This window comes from Medicago sativa, chromosome 3 (assembly GCF_051527215.1).
Source record: "Medicago sativa cultivar Bolivia chromosome 3, Bolivia_mono, whole genome shotgun sequence".
In the NCBI taxonomy this organism is placed as follows: Eukaryota; Viridiplantae; Streptophyta; class Magnoliopsida; order Fabales; family Fabaceae; genus Medicago; species Medicago sativa.
The window spans coordinates 102409506-102424999 of record NC_140751.1 but is presented as its reverse complement, the minus strand read 5'-3'; the positions used below and the strand labels follow the sequence as shown (position 1 = coordinate 102424999).

At 31.3% G+C, this 15494-nt stretch overlaps 2 protein-coding genes across 6 annotated transcripts; one reads left to right on the top strand and one right to left on the bottom strand.

Moving 5' to 3' along the window:
- Positions 1–579: 579 nt before the first annotated feature.
- Positions 580–9514, bottom strand: LOC146943106 (ankyrin repeat domain-containing protein 2A-like). Of its 3 annotated transcripts, XM_085757219.1 has the most exons (9): positions 9349–9506; positions 9062–9204; positions 8678–8857; positions 8442–8590; positions 8198–8336; positions 6958–7039; positions 6200–6387; positions 5934–6077; positions 5492–5815 (listed from the first exon to the last, which is right to left on the bottom strand). In XM_085757219.1, the coding sequence occupies exons 1-9, from the start codon at positions 9380–9382 to the stop codon at positions 5732–5734; spliced, it is 1143 nt and encodes a 380-aa protein (XP_085613345.1). In that variant the 5' UTR covers positions 9383–9506; the 3' UTR covers positions 5492–5731. The 3 variants fall into 3 exon arrangements, with proteins under 3 accessions (XP_085613346.1, XP_085613347.1, XP_085613345.1); XM_085757220.1 differs by lacking the exons at positions 5492–5815; positions 5934–6077; positions 6200–6387; ... (1 more) ...; positions 8198–8336; positions 8442–8590 and adding exons at positions 580–1216; positions 1339–1526; positions 1923–2004; positions 3051–3222; positions 3338–3486 and having other exon boundaries at positions 9349–9514; XM_085757221.1 differs by lacking the exons at positions 5492–5815; positions 5934–6077; positions 6200–6387; ... (1 more) ...; positions 8198–8336; positions 8442–8590 and adding exons at positions 580–1213; positions 1339–1526; positions 1923–2004; positions 3051–3222; positions 3338–3486 and having other exon boundaries at positions 9349–9513.
- Positions 9515–11993: 2479 nt separating this feature from the next.
- On the top strand, positions 11994–15314 carry LOC146943105 (coiled-coil protein). 3 transcript variants are annotated; one of them, XM_085757217.1, is made up of 7 exons: positions 11994–12175; positions 12441–12561; positions 12734–12850; positions 13139–13158; positions 13602–13689; positions 13803–13917; positions 15094–15314. In XM_085757217.1, exons 1-6 carry the CDS (start codon positions 12032–12034, stop codon positions 13895–13897), a joined length of 585 nt encoding a protein of 194 aa, XP_085613343.1. In that variant the 5' UTR covers positions 11994–12031; the 3' UTR covers positions 13898–13917; positions 15094–15314. The 3 variants fall into 3 exon arrangements, with proteins under 3 accessions (XP_085613343.1, XP_085613342.1, XP_085613344.1); XM_085757216.1 differs by having other exon boundaries at positions 13127–13158; XM_085757218.1 differs by having other exon boundaries at positions 12428–12561; positions 13127–13158.
- Positions 15315–15494: the final 180 nt, after the last annotated feature.

The following is a 15494-nucleotide window of genomic DNA, read 5'->3' as shown; positions in this document are numbered from 1 at the left end:
TAATCTCTAAATTATTTTATGCCAAAATCACATTTATTTTAATCCGTAACAAACGGGCCCTAATTTTGTAACAAAAAAATAGCTTTTATATAGCTGTATCCAAACAAACTAAATTATTTTTTAAAAAAGTGATTTTTATTACGGTAAACAAACACAAAATAGCTTCTGATTTTTCATAAAATCTCTAAAAAATAATATCTAAATTATTTTTTTGTCAAAATCACATTTATTTTAATCCATAACAAACGGGCCCATAATCTCTAAATTATTTTATGTAAAAATCAGTTTTATTTTAATCCGTAACAAACGGGCCCATAATCTCTAAATTATTTTAAGTCAAAATCACATTTATTTTAATCTGTAACACACGGACCCTAAATTTAATAAATTATTTGGTTTCTATTAAGCATATTTTTCATTTTGTAATATTTTGACGTATTTTTAACCTACAATTTTGTAATATTTAGTAACAACTATCTCAATGACAATAAATTAATTAAATTAAGTTTTTTTTTAATGTATTTTTAAATTTTGACGTATTTTTAACCTACAATTTTGTAATATTTAGTAACAACTATCTCAATGACAATAAATTAATTAAATTAAGTTTTTTTTTAATGTATTTTTAAATAATAATAATAGTCAACTTATGGTCCCTAAATACATTTTTATGAATAATTTTTAAAGAACCATTTGTTGGTTCTTTGTGGGTTCCATTGATCTTCATATGATTCAAACAACCCATTAAAAGTTTACTTCAAATTTTTTAAAATGTATTGACGGAGGTTCAAGGTGGGGGCTCCAGCGTAAAGACCATTGGCAAAAGGACCCATCAATTGACTATTCTGACATCCTTGATCTCACTCAGCCTCTAAACATTCTCTTTCCAATTTGTCGATCCTATCCCAGTATTCCTTTTCCCTAGCAAGGAATGCCGCTGCCTTGCCCTCCTGCTGATGTTAAAGAATTCAAATATGCATCGAGAAAAAAAAAAATTGAAACTTGAATCAAAAGCATTTGCTAAAGGCTACAAAAACTTTGTTAATATTTTCATAACAAAACTTGTCGGGTCTTCATCAAACTGGTCACAAGGCATGGTGCAAAGGCAATGATACATAAAGAGAACTAGAACAAATTCTTGTACGAATCGAGCGGAAGGAGTCTCACTCATAACTCTAGTTAGGATAGTAAGCAATCCGTCTCTCCCAGCCCCCTGCTGTTTAGAAATTGATATTAAAGATTTAAAATATGCACAAAGAAACGAAAATTGTGAAACTTGAATCAAAAGCATTGCTAACGGCCCCATAAACTTTGGTAACATTTGCAGAAAAAACTTGCCTGGGTTTCTTGATCAGGTAGGTTGTGGGTAGAAGCTGAAGATTTAACCCTTGAATTGCCGGAATGAGTCCTCACATAGCCGTACCAATAATAAGGAAGAGGCTTACAGGGTGCACGTCTAAAGAGAAGGTCCACTAGATTGAGTTTGAGCATCAATACAGCCAAAGAATGCTCTTCGTGTGTGCTTTCTAGCAAAAATAAGAAAGAATGAAATCACAAATCACTATAGGACGACATCAATATACTAAAATAATAATGAACAAAATGGGCTCAATATCCCAAGTCTAGAAACAATCCCAACCATCAATACTCAAGAGCTTTGTATGTTCATAAAAACAAGAAAGGAAAATTGCATCTTCATGTGGTGTTAAAGTCAAAATCTAAATCGTGAAAGATAAATGGAGTGCATGTTAACCCAAATTAATTCAACCAACTGCAGAAAATACAGTATATTAATAGTTCAACATGGACAACATTGAGCAAACTTACTTTCACTTTAAGTTGCCTAATCTTAAACAAAGACAATCTAGAATAAAAACATACATACAATTTGGTTGAAATTAACAAGAGATGATTTGAGTTACCTATTTGTTTGCATATGTACTTTGATGACGATTGGGGAGACACTCGGTTGCTGGCTAGTTCCTTCAAATTCCAACAGCGCAACTAGTATGAAAGAACAAAACCCTTATACAATTTAATTGACGATGTTGATCAAAATAACAACAACACCACCACCAATAATAATAATAATAGTAAGGGTTAAATAAGTTTTTCATCCCTATAAATATAGAAAATTTTGATTTTAGTCCCTAGAAAATAAAATGAGATGTTTTCATCCTCACAAAATTTTTTGTGTTGTTTTTGGTCCTTAATAGATATAATTTTGACAGGTTCTTGACATTTTTTTAACATAATATGAACATGAGACACATCTTAAACATAAAAGAATCAAATCTTGACATTCATAACAACATAAATTGGCTATTAGGGACCAAAAACAAAATGAATTTTTTTTTGTGAGGATGAAAACATTCAATTTTATTTTTTAGGGACTACAATCAAAATTTGCTATATTTTTAGGGACGAAAAACTTAATTAACCCTAATAGTAATAACAACAATGCTTATTGATGTTAGAGAATCAACTAAAATCTCTCAAATACACACAGTCAACTCAGAGGAAAGATCATTGCATCCTCCAAAAGAAAAATAAAATCTGCAAGGTATTATCTGCTCAGCAAAGAAATGGAATTAACAAAGATGAAATTATAATGTATCACATGCAATGAAGGGAGAAGAGCTACATTCTTAGATTCGTGCTCTAGTGTCTAACAATCAACACAAAGTCACCACTTTGTATCTAGATCCCAGATCACACAGAGGAATTTGAATGATTACAAACGAACGAAGTTGCAGTTTACAAGAGAAATCACCCTCAAGAGGGATGATTCTTTCTCAGCCTTTGAAAACAAAAGAAGCATGCACAAACACACAATTATTGGAAAATTAAAACCCAACTTAACAATAAAGGGCAGAGAATTAGTATCTATAGCGTTCTACATCTACTGGGAGCTTAACCTTAACTTATGTGTTCTACATCTGCACCATCTACCCAAAAAAGTTTCATGCTTGAGGACAACTACAAATTTTATCTTTTACCATTTCATTTGAATGGATTCAACGATAAAGTGAATAGCCACTATGCCATACCTCAACGTCGCCAATAATAGCAGTATGATGAACAATTGATTCATCTTCATTTCTCATATCTTCTGTCTTATCTGGCCCAGACTTTTCAGAAGAAGCAACTGCATCTCCAGAGTCTGGAGGAATGCCCATGACTAGTCCAAACATCTTCAAAACCTTCTCATCATTCCAATATCTGCATAGAAAGAATCACTTCAGAAATTATTTACCAATTTACACCAGAACAATTTATGGTGAAAATATGGAAATGCCAAAACAATAAAATATGACTTTAAAAATAGTATTTAAACCTCATCATTACAGCAGGACCACCATTCTCTATCTCATCTAAAATAAGTTTCAAGCACGGATCTCTATTGACTTGTGTTGTTCTCCGTTTACGGTTGCCTTCAAATGATAAATTGACGAAAATTTCAAGCATGGAATACATTGATGGGTCCTGTGATAGACATCATATACATTCTAATCAAACAACCAGCAGATGAGTTACAAACTTACAAACATAACGAAGAAATTTTTATTCAATTTACTATTTTTTAGTAAATTCATTTTACTATTTTAGTTGGTGTCTCTTCTCTTTTTATTATCCTTTTTCAATGAGAAATGTTAACGAGTGTCCACGGGATACTCCTTAAGACCTTTAAAATGTATCTTTTTTGAAAATAAACATAATCATTGCATTGAAAATCGAAAATTTTTACTTTTTTTATGAAATATTTTTTTCTTTTAGAATGCTGAAAGAGTGCCCCCCGGGAGGCACTCGTTAACAAGACTCTTTTTCAATTCACCCCTAACCTTTTTTTTTTAAATAATTCACCACTTAACTTTTTGTTAGTCTCTAGGCATGTATGTCACGTTTTATTCTTCCACTAAGAGTAATGTTAGTAACACTCTCTTTTGAACACTCTCTTATTGGTTTAAATCATTGTGAGTGTACACGTTGGAAATAGAACTCATACAAAGTGGTGGAACATGCATCAATTTCATCCAATAAAAGAGTGGGTGCTAGAGAGAGTGTTCAAAAGTAAGTGTTGTTAGCATTCCTCATTCCACTAAAGTATAGGCAATGTTTATATATATATAATTTTTGTTTAAGGGTATTTGTGTCAATTACAAAATGTAGATCTTTTTTTCCTCTAATTTTTTATTCCACTTTCTATTTGAGTCGGTATCGAACTAAGATTCAACGGAAATTCGCCTTGCGATGTCCTTGTGACGTCGTCACCGGGAATCAACGAATCAGTGATAAGCGGAGTTGAATCAGTGGAGGATGGAGATTTAGGCGGAAGTGAGGTTTGGGTTACAGTGTGGTAGTGAAGAGGCACACCTGAAACTCCACTTTGTATTCTTCAGATTCCGTAGCTTCTTCATCAATATCCCTCGTTACTATCTTAACATTCTTATGCTTTATAATTGAAAATGATTCAAAGTAAGAGGCTCATCACATAAGAAACATACACTCATTTCCATCTTTTCTTCCACTTCATTAATTTGTATTTGGCAGCCATAATCACACAAGATCAAAGGCTCGTGATACCAATTGAGACGGTAAAAATGAATTCTAGGGACAAACCAATAAAATCTAAGTCCCAATGTAGGAATTCTAATGATTTAGAATAGAATTCGGTACAAAAGAGAAATCATGTGAGAATAGTGTTACGAGAGTTTTAGGGTTTTAGAGACAAGATAATTGTTGAAATATTGATTGATTCTCAAATGAGGTACAAGACCATGTTTAAATATATGTGCTATTTGTATTGGAAAAAATCAGCTCAAAAGTGGGAAAACATACTACTATCTCCGTCCCTAATTATAAAACTCTTTTGAGAATATTGTTGTCCCTTTTTATAAGACACTTTAGCTATTTCAACTACATTAATTATTTTTTTACGAACATACCCCTGTTTATAATACATCTTTTACTTCAATGAACAATAAATAACATGTTAAAAACATAAACTATCATAAAGAATAAAATTGTAAAAATCATAGTAATTAAAAACAAATTTAATACAAAAATCAACTTTCTTAATTCCCATGATTTTGTCAAAGGGTCTTATATTTAGGGACATAGGTTATACTATTTTCTTTATATAAAGTGTATATAACAATTATTCTTTCTTCTTAAAAAAACAAAGTTATTCTCTTTTCACATACACCAAAAAAGATAGGAAAATGTTTGAACACTAGTTAAAGAAACAAATATAGTATGAATATCTTAAAACTTATATGGTCAAAGTCTTACAAGTGTAAAAGATGATGTTTTCAATGTAAAAGTTTTATTTTATTTCTTTAACTAGTGTCAAGGGTCACTGGTTAGCATGACCCACAAATATAAACGAGAAGACAACTCACAAAACATATATCAAATCAACATCATGCAAAATATCAACCACAAAAATCAACATCTATAAAAAAAAATTGCAATCTTACTAACAAAAACATTATCTGTTCAACATTTCAAAATAGATTGTAAAATAAATAACTTCTTGACCATTTGTTTATGCATACAATGGTCTCTATCTTTTTAAGTTCACATATTTAAATATGTCTTTTTAATAATTTTTCAACAACTTCTCAGTGCAAATTTTTAAAAATGTATTGACGGGGTTCAAGGTGGGGGCGCCAGTGTAAAGAGCATTGGCAAAAGGACCCATCAATTGACTATTCTGACACCCTTGATCTCACTCATCCCCTGAACTTTCTCTATCCAATTTGTGGATCCTCCAGTATTCCCTTTCCTTAGCAAGGAATTCCGCTGTCGTGACCTGCTGATATTAAAGAATTCAGATATGTATCGAGAAAAAAAAAATTGAAACTTGAATCAAAAGCATTTGCTAAAGGCTGCTACATAAACTTTGTTAAGATTTTCAGAACAAAACTTGCCTTGTCTACTTCATCACAAGGCATGTTGCAAAGGCAATGATACAAAAAGAGAACTAGAACAAATTCTTGTACGAATCGAGCGGAAGGAGTCTCACTGATAACTCTAGCCAGGATAGTAAGCAACCCGTCTGCCCCAGCCCCCAGCTGTTTAGAAATTGATATTAAAGATTTAAAACATGCACAAAGAAACGAGAATTGTGAAACTAGAATCAAAAGCATTGCTAACGGCCCCATAGACTTTGGTAACATTTGCAGAAAAAACTTGCCTGGGTTTCTTGATCAGGTAGGTTGTGGGTAGAAGCTGAAGATTTAACCCTTGAATAGCCAGAATGAGTCCTCATATAGCCGTACCAATAATAAGGAAGAGGCTTACAAGGTTCACGTCTAAAGAGAAGGTCCACTAGATTGAATTTGAGCATCAATACATCCAAAGAATGCTCTTCGTGTGTTCTTTCTAGCAAAAATAAGAAAGAATGAAATCACAAATCACTATAGGACGATATCAATACATCAACATACTAAAGGGTAGTGTTGACCTGTGACCTTAAGGCACATGTTAAGAAATCCAAAAGAAGAAATATTCTCTAAAATTTTGTGCATTCAATTCATTAAAAAGTTAAAGATTAAATGCAATGCACACATTCCAATAAACGATTTCTATATTTGAATCATTAACTTGTGCCTTAAGGGCACAAGTTAACATTTCCCTATACTAAAATAATAATGGATAGATAGATACAAATCACAAAAAAGGGCTCAATATCCCAAGAAAGAAAGAAACAGAAAAATTGCAACCTCAAGTGGTGTTAAAGTCAAAATCTAAATCACGAAAGATGATAGATGGAGTGCATGTTAACCCAAAATAATTCAACCAACTGCAGAAAATACAATATATTAATAGTTCAACATTGAGCAAACTTACTTTCACTCTAAAGTTGCCTAATCTTAAACAAAGACAATATAGAATCTAGAATAAAAACGTATATACAATTGGTTGAAATTAAAAAGAGATGATTTGAGTTACCTGTTTGTTTGCATTTGTACTTTGATGACGATTCGGGAGACACTCGGTTGCTGGCTAGTTCCTTCAAATTCCGACAGCACAACTAGTATGAAAGAATAAAATTCTTATACAATTTAATTGACGATGTAATCAGTTTGACATTTGAGGAAACACATACTCTAGAAGCTAATGTGGTAGATATTCTAAAGGATCAACAGGAAAGCTAATATCTAGTTTACTTTACTGCGATTCATTTTGACATTCCATATACAACTTATGCAGAAACCAGGAGTTTCAATTCCAATAGCAAGACAATTCATTACACTCGAAGCCTATTTTAATTTCTTAAAATTCAGTGTGAACTTAACCTTAACTTATGTGTTCTACACTGTTGTCAATAGTGGCCGCTAACAGCGCTATCGCGGCGCGGAGCGGCCAAAACCAGTAAAACATGACACAGCGCTCCAAGGCGGAGCGTTTGGAGAAAGCGGCTGAAGCGGGCGCGATTGCGGGTATAAAGCTTGCGCGATGCGGGTCAAAGCGGACGCTTTTCACTTAAAACCGTTTTTAGGCCATTTTTGTAATTTTCAAAACCTAACTATTACTCTTCTCCATCGGAACCAAATACACAGCTGCAAACACAACTTCATCGTACAAACAAAAAAAATCCATCTCCTCTTTTCATCTCATCATCTCTTGATGGCAGAACCCATCTCTCCTCTTCTCATCTCATCATCTCTTGATCGCAAAAACGACCTTTGTTCCTCTCTTCATCCCTTGACTGTAGAATTTGTTAATTTGTTAATTGGGAGGATGACCTTGTTAATGTTTTGCACTTTTGTTACTTTAAGCTTTAGAGGCTTAAAGTGTTGGTTTCCTTGAATTTTATTAGTATTTTTTGCAAGTATGTTTTATGTTTTGCTTAAGACTTGTTATTTTTATTTCAAATTAGGAATACTTAATGAATTTTGAGTAATGTTTAAGGTATTTTAGTATTATTATTTTTTTCAACAGTAAAGTATTTTAATATTAAATATATTAGTGTCCGCGCCACCGAAATAGCGCCCGCTGCGCGTCCGCATCCCGCGCCGCGTCAATTTTTGGGGCTGCCGGGCTGCATCTCCGCATTGACAACAGAGGTTCTACATCTGCATCATCTACCCCAAAAAGTTTCATGCTTGAGGACACAACTACGAATTTTATCTTTTACCATTTCATTTGAATGGATTCAACAATAAAGTGAATAGCCACTATGCCATACCTCGACGTTGCCAATAATAGCAGTATGATGAACAAATGACCCAGAATTTTCAGTATAAACTGCACCTCCAGAGTCTGGACCTGGAGAAATGCCCATGACTAGTCCAAACATCTTCAAAACCCTCTCATCATTCCAGTATCTGCATGGAAAGAATCACTTCAGAAATTATTTACCACAACAATTTATGGTGAAAATATGGAAATGCCAAAACAATAAAGTATGACTTTAAAAATAGTATTTAAACCTCATCATTACAGCAGGACCACCATTCTCTATCTCATCTAAAATAAGGTTCAAACATGGATCTCTGTTGACTTGTGCTGTTCTCCGTTTACGCTTGCTTTCAAGTGATAGATTGACGTAAATTTCAAGCATTTTATATGTTGATGGGTCCTGTGATAGACATCATATACATTCTAATCAAACAACCAGCAGATGAGTACCAAACTTACAAACATAACGAAGAAATTTTATAGATACCTGCATCAATGCATCACTCAGCCGCTCAGCCAAGGTCCATAAATCAAAATTCGTTATGATCCGTCTCATGATTGAAACATTCTTCCGTTTATGAGATTTAAGGAGACCATCCTGTTGAGCAATCTGATTGAATGATGGATATTTTTCTGCTTGTTCAGCCAATTTCTTGATATTTGGATCCTATGACATATTGAGATTTTAAGTCTCCATGATGAAATACTAATATCATATACATTAGTAATTCAGAGTTCAAAAGTTATCAAATAATTGTTTCACTTAACTTAAACTCTTCAATTAATTAACACAGGCTGATTATCAAAAAATACAGCACAAACCAACACATGATATAATGCAAATAACACAGGAAAGGAGAGAATAGCTTACATAGAGAAGAGCTGAGAAATTAAAAGGGTTGATTGGAAAACCAGTCCCAGGTCCACGAGTTGCTGTGGAGAATGATATAATTTTGGATTTTTTATTTTTTCTTTTACAATTCTTATTTGGAATTTTTGTTCTCTGCTGATCATCTACAAAATCATTAAAAAAAAAAAAAAGTGTAAATAAAATTAGTAATTTAGAAGCAATAGTAAAATAATAATAATAATAATAATAATAATAATAATCCACTAACGATACAATCATAATCATCATGATCGATTATAGATGCATACCAGCAGGAAAATCCTTTTGCGAATTGGAAGCCATGATTGAAGAAATCTAGTAAAAAACAAATTCTAGGTTATACGATAAATTTACGTATTCAAATCGATGGCGAGGAAGAAAATTAGATTGTAAGAAGAGTGGAGTGAAGAAGTTTAAACCTGAATCTACGTTAATAATTAAGTTTTTGGTCCCTATAAATATCTCAGTTTTGTTTTTAATCCCTATAAAAACAAATCACATTTTTTAGTCCCTACAATTTTCTGTTAGTGTTTTTAGTTCCTGTTAAATTAAAATTTGTTTAATTATGCTTAAACTTCTAAATTTTTGAAAGATTTTGTACAGACATCTTCATAACATCGTAAGACACTCTTTTATAAAATCTTTTAGATTTTTAATATGTAATGAATTAAATATGAATTTTTCTAAAAGCCAAAATTTCAAGATTATATTAATGAAAATTTGGACCTAATAATAAAATTTTAAATTACTTTTTTGCGGAGGGACTTTGTATAATGTTCTAAATAAGTATGTAAAAAATATGTTAAAAATTTAAAAGTTTAAGCACAATTAAGCAAATTTTTATTTTACAAGGACTAAAAGTATTTATTGGTCCCTGTTAAATTAAAATTTGTTTAATTATACTTAAAATTTTATATTTTTAAATGATTTTTAACGGACATGTTAAGAACATTCTAATAATCTCAACAACATTTTGATCTTATCCACTCAATATTTACTTTAAATTTTTATTGAAATTCTAATATTTTATGTAGCAGAAATATCTCAACAAACTACACATAATACTTTCAACAAAGTTTACATATACGATCTTATTTTTTGATTAAAAGACTCCAATTTGTTTATTTATTTTTAGGAAAAGAAGCTTCAATTAGTTATTACTAATCTTTTAGCACTATACCATTCAATTAGTTTTTATGTTTGAGGAAAAAAATGGTTCGATTAGTTTTTTTTTTTTGATAAAAAAAAGGTTCGATTAGTTATTATGTTATCTTTTTTTTTTTTTTAAGGAAGTTATTATGTTATCTTTTAGCAGCATATTCTAATGCAAATGTTAACTATAAATAAATAAATTTCCGTTAATCACGTATTTACATATTTTGAGCACAAGCAGAAACCTCAAACCTTCTTTTCATCTAACATTTTTTCTTCTTCAGGTTTGCCAAACACCAATTTTATTATTTCTCATACATATACTTTGATATATATATATATATTTCAATCACTTTCTTTCCTTTCAATCGATTTTTCTCTCTCATACGCGTGGACCACGAAACAAACCCATGACCACATGTTTAAAGGGACCCAAAACTCTTACCACTTGGACTAATTCATTATTGATTTTGTTACACTTTTTATTCTTGCATTGGACATTCATTTCATCATTTATATTTATTTTTATGATATTATTATAATTTTAAATTTAAATAAATTCAATCTAATATACTGACACGTGTATTCGTGCACACAAACTTATAAAACTTATTTAATATCTAACCCGGGCCGCCGGGTCTCTAAACTAGTTTTGATTAAAAGATTGTAACAAAAAAAAATTGATTAAAATTATTTTTATTTGGATTAAAAACATAGGGTATAAATATTTTGAATTTTAATATTGTTACAAATTATACTTGTCTTTTACAATTACACCAACAACATAACAAAAATAATATAAATTTTTATCTTTTTTATGACACCAACAATATAACATTTTTTTTTTGTCCACGTGAGTTTAGCTCAGTTGGTAAGAACAATGCATAATATATGCAAGGTCTGGGGTTCGAACCCCAGACACCACCAAAAAAAAAAAAACAATATAACATTTTTATGAACAAAATATGTAAGGGTGTACCTGAAAATGAAAGTAAAGAAGTCAGCTCAAAACCATGTATTTCTTTTATATGTAGTATAAGATAATGGTTTTTGATAAACTAATTCAAATAGTAGTTTATAGATTAAAGCTTATGGATCATTATTATTTTTTTTTATCTCTGCTGTCTTAATTGAAATGCATATTTTTTTTATGTAATTTTATATTTATAAGTTACTTCAACGGTTCATTTTACTAAACACTACAAATTTTATGAGTTAATTTATCGGCTGTTAACTATAAAATAATTTATAAATTATCTATTATAAACTAACTTATCATGTATTATAAACTAACTTATAAAATAATATTATAAAATAATTTATCCGCTATTAACTATATATATATATATATATATTTTTTTTTCCTAAAAAAAAATGCATTATTTTTTTTTCCAAACATAATCTTGATTTCCCCTGTCCACTAAAAAACACTCAATCTCTAATTTTTTATATTTTCAAAACTCTTTTGTAAAAAAATGTATTTTGAAAATTCTTTATTTTAAAGCTATGATTTCACTTGTGGATGAATTGATTTTTTTTTGTTTGTGTTTCTTATTTTAAATACATTGAACGACTGGCTGATATGAGAGGATTAACGCGCTATAAAATATTACGTCTTAAAAAAAAAAAAAAGTTTAAAATATTACTATGACCAATTTATAGAAGCAGTAAACTTCTGTCAAAAAAAAAAAAAAAAAAAAAGAAGCAGTAAAACTATGTACGAAAAAACACTACAAACAGTGTAAAAGTGTGGAAATCTAGCGGAACGAAAAAAAATTGTGATCCCGAAAATCATAGTGAATGGAAGAAGAGAGAAGAGAGGTTTGTTTGAAGGGTGAAGAAGAAGTTGTTATTAAAGATGAAGACAAAGTCGCTTTGCAATTTATGGATTCACTTCATAACTATCTATCCCTTTCCGATTCTCTCTCCTCCACACTTCGACAGGTACATACATACATCCATACATAACCTAATCAAATTCAATTCAACTCAATATTTCATTGCCAACATTCAGAGGAGAAATTTCTATAATATATACAGTCAAACAATTTTTTTTATATAAGCTGTTTTCATAAGCTATTCTGGTGAGCTTATGGAAATAAGCTGAAAACAACTTATGGTGAGGCATATGCTATTTCTCAAACAATTTCAGATGATGCAATGGTCCTGATTGTTGATTTGATAACCTTCTTTAAGATATTCATCACAGGGATGGCTGGAGTTAGCTAGTGCTAGATATTCTATGGGTACTTCGCGCGTTAATAGTTCTTTATTGGACCTCAAATTCCATTCAGCTGCTACAACATTGAAGATATCCGAAAATCAAGATGGTAAATTTTGTCTTTTATAGTTAAGGACATGTTTGCTTGAATCCTACTAGTATCATCTTGGCATGTTTTCACTTGCTTTTTTATGATGCCTTTTTGTAACATAACATGTACTGTATATTAATAAGAAAGAACCTCTGTTTTAATATATGAACCATTGCACTCGATTCAATAGGTACACAACCACACTTCACGTTGCAGAAATGGGTATCCTCTGAACACGAACCTGAAAGTACTAAATTAGAAGACAAGAATGAGCAGCCACAGGATAGTAATAGTATGAAATCATCTGGTACACTTTTCTTCTCTCAATACCAAATATGTTTTCCCCATTGACTGCTGGCATCGATAGTGTAAAGGGGGAACCTATCTTCTGAACATAATGCAAAAACATTCTTTAGACATTAGCATTCTGTAATTTCAACTTTATATCAGGGTTAAACTACATTTTAGAACATACTTTTACTTCATCCGTAATATGATTTTGCCACTATATGCTTTTAGTAGTATGTTTGTTGTTTCTCATTTTCTTACTTGGTTTTGCAAACTACTGAGGCGACCATAACAGAGAACTTAACAGGACTTGCAGATAATGATGAAGTAAGTATTTGAAATTTTGTATCACTTTCTTTTGTTATTTTAGATTCTTTTAAAAAGATAATGGACCCGTTTATTATAGCTCTTTTGAAAAATGTTTTTATAGTGTATCTTCTTGCTATAATTTTTTTAACAAAAGATCTTTTAAAGGAAGCTTCAAATGAGAAATTGGTTTGAATAGTTTCTCGTAAAATGTCATTTTAAGTATTTTCATCCTTTTGGTACAACTTTTTTTTTTTTAATAATAACCTTTTGGCACAACTTTTTTTTTTATAATAAAATTTCAAATACAGCTTCTCATAAAGTAGAGTTGGATTGGATTTCTAATATCTTTGCTCTCATGGATTCACAGGGTGAATAAATTATAGATTTGGACATTTAAGTCATTAACATGAGCATCTGAACTATCAGTTGAATTACTGTTAAAATCTTGGTGGTTTTCATAGGTTCAAAAGGAGCGACACAAGTCCTTGTCAGTTTTTGGAGTTTTGATTTCCCCAAAGCTTCGTGCGACCCAACTGTCATTTGAGAAAGGTGGTTAACAGAGTTCTAAACCTTAAATTTCCTTACTTTGTGTATGCAGTTTTAGTCGTTTATTTATATTTTATACTTGAATAACACATTCTGTCTATTGAAATTCTTTGCAGCACTAGAAACACTCATTGAAATAGCAAATTTGCGATCATCATTGTTACACTCTTTTAACCAACTTCATCAAGAGGTGGAAGATACCAAAGAATGAAGAAGTAGCAATCCCTTCAGGTATAGATAACCTCATTTCTCCTTATTTTATCTCTCTTCTACTCTTATTTTGGCTGCATATAAGTTCATATCAAGACTATGGTGTTTTATCTATTTATTGCAGTGTATAGTAGTATTTAAGCAACATATGTTATGAACGAAGATGAAAACAAATAAATATAAAATGCCAGAGTGTGTGAGATACTTGTCTCGCTGTGGCATAAGATATTTTAATTTTGAATCTCAGTCCCTTTTCTTTAATATGGAGACCTTTTTGCTTAAAATCAAACATAATTAGTTTTTACATAGGAACTAGGCATGCCATCGTATAACATAAGGTGTTTAGCTTTTAAATATAAAAGATGAAATCTAAATGATTTTAAAACCTCAACCAAAGTGTTGTATAAAGTTATTCTTCAAAACAGGTCAGTATCTACACTGTCCAGTTTCAAACACCATGAGGGTGTTGGTGTCAAATAATAAACCACAGTGGATGGCAAACGATGAGTAATGTTATGAGGGACGGTATTATTTTCCCAAGCCTATGTATTTTTTTTTAATGGCAAATGTTGGTAGTTAGATTAATTTTTTTAACTCCTTCCTCTGGGTTTGAACCCAGGACCTCCAATTCCTTTTCTCTTAGCTCAAATCAGTCGAGCTACCCAACCCCCTAAATGCTAAGTGAATGTTTACCCTTGTTTGATATTTGGATGTCACAAATTGATTGATAAGGTAAAATAAACTGATGACTAATTAAATTTGAATGATTTTTCAAAACACATTTACAATATTTTTTTACGGGATAACATTTATAAGGGTTGAGTGAATTTGTATTCTTACCAAATCCCCCATTCGCTTCTCATTTTACAAGAGTCCCGATCACAATATGGCTTTTCTATCTTGCTTCTCATTTTACAAGAGTATCGATCACAATATGGCTTTTCTATCTTTAATTTCTTTCCTAAACCCCCAGTCCAAACAGACCTTGAATTAAATTCCTGTAATCGGGGCCAAAACCTTTGATCTTTCCTTGCTCCTAAAGCTGAGAGGAGAGACAGACGTAAAAACAAAGTGATTTAAAAAGTAAAAACAAAGTGATTTAAAAAGATAAGTTATTGGGTGTGAAGTGAAGAAGTCGCAAATGAAATGAGTATTTGTTTTATCACGCTGGTAATAATTTCTTATTCTTTTATTCAGCCTGCCAGAGCGGCATCACAAATGGAGATCAGATGTGACCGAGCATTGCAAGATTTTGGTGTTCAATTTATTTATCAGAAGACCAAATGAAAAGTTTCTCGGTGTTTATTTCATTTTGTACTGTTTAAGTTTTTATGAGAACATACATTAGCTTTGAACAGTTTTTTTTGCAGCAAATAATCTCAAGTTGAATCAAGTTGGAGATACTTTTTCTTTTTTCAGTTTATTACTTTTGGTGTTTCGTTTTACTTTTTCTTGTGGTTCAATATATTCAATAGCACTCTCACGCTCAGGTTTTGGCAAAAACGGGTGGGATACACAGAATGGCAGAGCATAATTCTTCCAGCCAAACTACTTGGCAACACTTGAGCATTTTTTTTTTTTTTTGAGGGAAACACTTG